At 46.5% G+C, this 6,000-nt stretch overlaps 1 protein-coding gene across 2 annotated transcripts in view; it reads right to left on the reverse strand.

Moving 5' to 3' along the window:
• CPN1 (carboxypeptidase N subunit 1) overlaps window positions 1-4,928 on the reverse strand; it is a 91,127-nt gene extending 86,199 nt beyond the window's left edge. For both annotated transcript variants that reach the window (XM_088452157.1, XM_088452158.1), the window contains exons 1-2: window positions 4,611-4,928; window positions 1,522-1,718 (exon numbers count right to left, since the gene is read on the reverse strand). In XM_088452157.1, coding sequence (XP_088308283.1) covers window positions 1,522-1,718; window positions 4,611-4,833 — 420 coding nt within the window. In that variant the 5' untranslated portion in view covers window positions 4,834-4,928. The remainder of the gene's footprint in view (window positions 1-1,521; window positions 1,719-4,610) is intronic.
• Window positions 4,929-6,000: the final 1,072 nt, after the last annotated feature.

Consider the following 6,000-nt stretch of genomic DNA (forward strand, 5'->3'; position numbering starts at 1 on the left):
GGACAATATAAGACCACAGAGTTTTGGGCGGTTGTAAATGGCTCAATAAAGTGAAATTGGGGTTAAGGATTGAGGATTAATATATATACAGTATATATTAAAATGGACAAAGAGATTACCTTGATTGGAATAACAAATTTGGATTACACAGCCTGGCCAAAGGAGCAAGCATCACGACCAATGGTTGCGATGGTGATCCCAGACTGTCACAGCTCTGGGATCGCAGATGCAGCAAAGAGAGGTCTGTTTCCTAGAGACACCTCCCGCTGCATTAGCATTTTAGATGGACGGAATTACACAGCCGCTTGTGTGACGCTCTGCAGTTCCGCCCATCTCTGAATCCACAGTCCACAGTCTGTAAAGCGACAGCTAGGAACTGATTGGTTGATATACATTATCTCTCTCCACTTTATCTCTCTCCAAGCTTTGATGCATCTCCCCCTATATTATTAAGAGGCCCGGAGACAAGTGTTTCAGTAGGTGATCCATCATGAAAAAAAGTTTTTGGAGAGTGAGGTTCCATAGCTTGTTTTTTACCCAAGGTCTAGTTCACCTTTAATTTTCAACTAGGGTTTGGCATTATAAAACCCATATGGCCTGATGTTCCTCTAATAGACCTGGGTGGGCTCAAACACCTTAGTACTGCTTGTGTCCACTACACGATGAAAGAACGATTGAACGATAATGACATCGTTATCGCTCAATCGTTCATTAATCGTGCAGTGAAAATGCCGACAACAACCAGCGATGCGCGCTCCCACTGGTCGTTGTCGGCATCTGTCATCGCCTGAACATACTGCCCAACCTGACGATATCGTCAGGTTGTGCATGTTCGGGGATGAGGGAAGGTGCCTGCACTGAACGACATATCGTTCAGTGTGGGCACATTAGGCCTGATTCAGACCCGCTCGTAAGCGCTATGCGCTCGCAAGTGGGTCGATGGCCGGGCAGTGCGCACACGCCGCGTGCAAGCCCCGGAGCGAGTGAAAAAATTAACTCGCTCCGGGGCTCGCTACAAACGGGGCGGCTGTCGATGTTGATCAACATCTCGCCCCATTTTGTAGGTGGGGCGGGGGGGTGGCTGGGCAAACGGAGGCGTTCCTAAAGGAACGCCTGCTGTTTGTGGGCGGCCCTACTGACATCACCAGTGATGTCAGTAGTGAGCTTCCGGCTCTATTAGAGCCAGAAGCTCACTGGGGCTTGCGGAAGACCAGATCCTACCACTGTGGGTGGTCACCCCCAGCTTAGCGAGCGGCCAGGTGGCTGGCTTTAAAAAAAAAAGGGGCCACCCTGATTCAGAGCGAGTGCTCGCTTTTTGCAAGCGGCTCTAAATCAGGCCCATTATCCACAGTATAATGAACGATAACAATGACGTTATCATTCAATCGTTCTTTCATCGTGTAGTGGATACACGGCTTTACTCAGTAGCGTTACATACATCCCACAGCCGCAGTGCAGAGTAAGAGCTAGACGTGGGACCTACATCCTGTTGTGAATGGCAGAGAAGAAACACTACGGTACCTGTTCTGCAGCAACTTCATATCCATCTGGATTCATAGAAGGCATGATGTGTATCCTCGTGTTATGTATTAGTTTGATTATCCTTTCGTTGCCGCTTCGATACTCCTCGCACAGAAACTCGGCCAGCTGGATAAGGAGTTCCCTCCCCAGGATCTCGTTTCCATGCATGTTCCCCACATACTTAAATTCCGGCTCCACTAGCAAGAGAAAGAAAATATTAAGGTTTGCCTATATGCTGACCCCCCCCCCCCCACAAAGAGTTTAACCAGATGATACATTTATTACCATTTAGGTGTAAGGCGCCCACAGCGACAGATTACGGGGAAAACAGCGTTTTTATAGAACATTGCGCATATATAACATATAAGTTAAACAAAATAAGTCAGGATATAAAAAGCAAAGTGTAGGGAGGGTGCCCCTCTCATGACATTATAAAATCGCGGGGATTACGGAGTAAATCTACTGTGGTATGAGCCTGTTGTCACATTGAAATACAGATTATCCCACGAATGTCACAAAAGCCCTAAATTAGTAACAGAGCACTGAATAAACGTATACCCCCTCTGTGCCAACACTCTCTCAAAGCAGGAAAAGAAAATACTAAAAGTAAAAATAAATAAATAGAATATAACTAAAGGGGCCCAAACATATGTGCCGCAATTCACCGATCCCCCGACACCGTTCCGATCTGCCGATCGACTATCAAAACCGTCTTGCGGACGGGCAACAATGATCATCAGTCCGGCAGGAAATCTGGGCGATTCTGCATGTTAAAAATCCCCGATTTGCAGATCCCGATCATTTTGTGGTGCCAACCAGGGAAATCCAACATATTGCATTTCACAGATGAGTCGACCCCGGCGTCTGGGGATCGGGTAATTGCGGCAGTCCATCGCTGATGTATGGCAGCCATTAGAGGCACACCTATACTCCATCAAATGAAGGGGTCAATTCAATTAGCTTTGACAAGGCAAGAGCCCTACATCGACAACTTTGCCTCGTAGCCATACAGGTGGGTCGGAAACTTGGTGATGTGGTGGCTACCATAATAGGCAAATATACGTTAGGCCGTACATCACGGGCGATGTTTGGTGGCACATTGCTTCTAATTGAATTCACCCCTTATTCATGCTTATGCAACAGCATTAATGCAAAATGGAATTATATTTGCTCCTCCTGAATCCTGTTGTCATTAGGAGGGGGCCGAATACACTACACTAAGCTCCACCTGATGTGGAGACCGAGACTGGTTTACATTGTACTGACATGATTCTGCAGGTGAAAGGACCAGGGGCCACAATCTGCGTGTGCGCGAACCAGTCATTGCGATGGGAAAGTGCTCGCCCATAGCCCGCAGTCAGGCCGCTATTTTGAGTGACAGATAGTGCCGTTTGTGGGTGGTAACAGGGGAAGGTGCTTGAAAACGGGTATGTGGTTGTGCGAACGCAGGCGTGCCCGACCGTCAGAACGGCATTTAATGGGTGTGCATAATTAGCAAAGTAGCGTCATTACACACGAGACTGGGTTGTATTTTAGCCAGAACTGCTCGCAATGTTGTGGTGGTAAAAGGCTACCACAAGCGCTGCGAGCAGCTCCGATGGCTCTCGATGTTCCCGATTAATCCTACAACTGCCGGAGATGACGTGTGTTGCGAGTGGCAAAGAGGCGACTTTATACAGGTGCGAGCGCATAGTGCGGCCGCTCGCTATTACTTAGTGGGCGGCTTTACGCCACGCAGTGCGAGCACATGATTTAAATAGCCGGCCCCTTTTAGCCGGCGAGCGGCCGCAAATAGCGTCCGGGACTGAATCAGGCCCCAGGTCTCACCTCTGTGCAGTCCTTTATACAAAAGCATCACTTACAAAGGGACAATCAGAAAGATTTCAAACTGCTGTAAGTAAATCACTGATTGTAGAAAAGCAAGACGCTGACACCGCTCTGTGCCCCCTACTGAGAGATGCACCATGCAGGACAGATGAGACTTGTCAATGGCTACTGCTGTCATCCTGCAATGCTACACTATGCCACTACACTGGCTGATACCCATGTTACACTATGCCAGGTTAACTAATGGAAATAGAAGCAGATCTTGCTACAACACAATGCAATATGAGTAACTACTGGAAAGAGACCATTACATTTGTATACACAATTCTGTGGCTGGAAAAAAAAGAAATCACCAGTGACCCAGAAACGTAATTGCAAATTGCAGGACGTGGGTTTGAACATGAAAGAAAATGTCTCATACAGTAACTACAAAGAGTTTTCCTCTATCTCTCCTTCTGCAAATTAAACCCAAATATCCAAAAAGCTGTCTCCTGTATGAAAAGTGTATGAGAGAGAGTACATATGTACGTGTGTATTCAGTTTGTGTATAAATACATGAGAGCGTGTGTGCATTCAAGATGTGTATATTTACAAGTGTGCATATAGATTATTGAGTGTATATTTATTTACACGTGTAAATATAGTCAGTGTGTGCAAAAACACATCTGAGTGTGTGTATTTACATGTGTATATATCCATGTGTGTGTATATTTATTGGCATTCACCGGGACGAGGGGGTCCCACTTACCCCAAACCCCCCCTACATTTACCCCAGCCGCACATTCTGCGGTTCCTTCTCTCCATCTCACCGCAGTTGGGACCAGTGGAGTGGAGGTGGAAGGGGGGCAAGGACAGGTCAGACATGCTCCCTGTTGAGCAGATTTTAGGGGTAAATTTACTAAAGTGAGAGTTTTTAGAAGAGGGTTTTAAAACACCTCCTAGAAGATAATAGCCAGAATTTGATTGGTTGCTATGGGCAACATCACTTTTAAAACTCTCTTCTAAAAACTCTCACTTTAGTAAATTTACCCCTTAGAATTATTATATAGATATTTATACATATATAGATATACAGTGCCGGAATACGGCTATACCACCACTTCTCCTACCTCTTCTAGTGTAATACTATGAAATTCCATCCAATGACTTTCCCATACTGTCACTTTCCAATTGTCAATCACTATATGTGTGCACGCGTATGCATATAATTATAGGTGTGACATAGGTAAATGACATGTCAGTATGACATTCCCCCTACTTACATAGTTCATGTCTCGCAGGGTGATCGCTGAACTCGATAACATATAGGTGCCTCTGCAGATGGCTCTTCCCAATGCTGTATATCCTGGTGATATAAGGACACGCGTTGTGCACATCATACAGGGCTTGGATTAGCTCATCATATCGGTGGTAGCTGAAGTTGACTGAGAACGCCACCTTACACAGGAGGAGAAGTTGGAGGGCAGAGCACAGTTTCAGGTTCATTCTTCCAGCTTTTCCCTAAGTTCCCATCTATAAGTAACAGAGCTCCTGTTCTCTCCCTCCCTCTACAAGTGTGCTCAGCAGCCAGCCTGCTCCAGTTACACAGCCCAGTGCCAGCCCTCTGCAGCCCACTGGATGGAAGTTATGTGAGGTGGACTATTTAGGAAAAAAAAAAAAACTTACTTTAGTAGAACTCCTCCCTATACAGCATCCTACAGAGGGGCTTACAGCTGGCAGTTCCAGCATTTGTTTGCCAAAGAGTCCCCCTCCCCTCCCAGCCCCCCTCCATTCAGCCTCCATGCTCCCACCAGGTAAGCCAGCCTGCACTGACCCCAGTTCATTTATTAACCAGAATGCAAATAGCCTAGCGGAACTAAATTAATATTTATTCAAAAAGGGTCAGGTGTTTTTTTTTTCTGGGAATATGGAGCTAATTGGGAGTTCCTGGATTTATCCAATCATGTGTTACCTTCCCATTAACTTCTATCAGAAGTCAGCAGAAGAATTATGAAAGGGCGAGAAGCAGTATTGCTAGCCAAGATGGCTACACAGCATGCTGGTACTTGTGGTTCTCCATGTACCAGCATGCGGGGCAGGCTTGCTGGGACTTCTAGTTCTCCTGTAAAAGACAATATTATTTATTCTATTTTTTCACACAATCAACTCGGCACCCACAGCCCAGGGGTGCCAGGGATAACCACAGGCCTGGGGTGCACTGGAGAGGGAGAACCCCTTTATCGGGGGGTCCCCACTTCCCCAGGGATCCCCAGCATGGTCTGACTAGCGTGAGGTGATAATGCTTTGGCCAAGGGACCCTGTGAAGTGGGTCCCATGGCTGTGGCATTACACCCCCGCTAGAAAGAGTCCGGTGCTGGTTGTGGATAATATGGGGGACTCCTACTCATTTTGTCCCCATATTTCCACAACCAGGACTGGCTCACTGAGCCTGGTGCTTGTTGATGAAAATATGGGGGAACCCTACATCTTTTTACCCCCATATTTTCACAACCCAGATGTGATTTTAGGGAGGGCCCACACGTCATTTTTTTAATTTATGTTTACAGTATTATAGCTTTATTAAACACAGAAGCATGCACGGACCTCACTGATCTGTGCATGCCTCTGTGTAATTCGCATTACAAGGTGCGAGTTTACCCACAGTTTTGACTC

Source organism: Taudactylus pleione, unplaced genomic scaffold (genome assembly GCF_031769625.1).
Source record: "Taudactylus pleione unplaced genomic scaffold, aTauple2 ptg000034l, whole genome shotgun sequence".
NCBI lineage: Eukaryota > Metazoa > Chordata > Amphibia > Anura > Myobatrachidae > Taudactylus > Taudactylus pleione.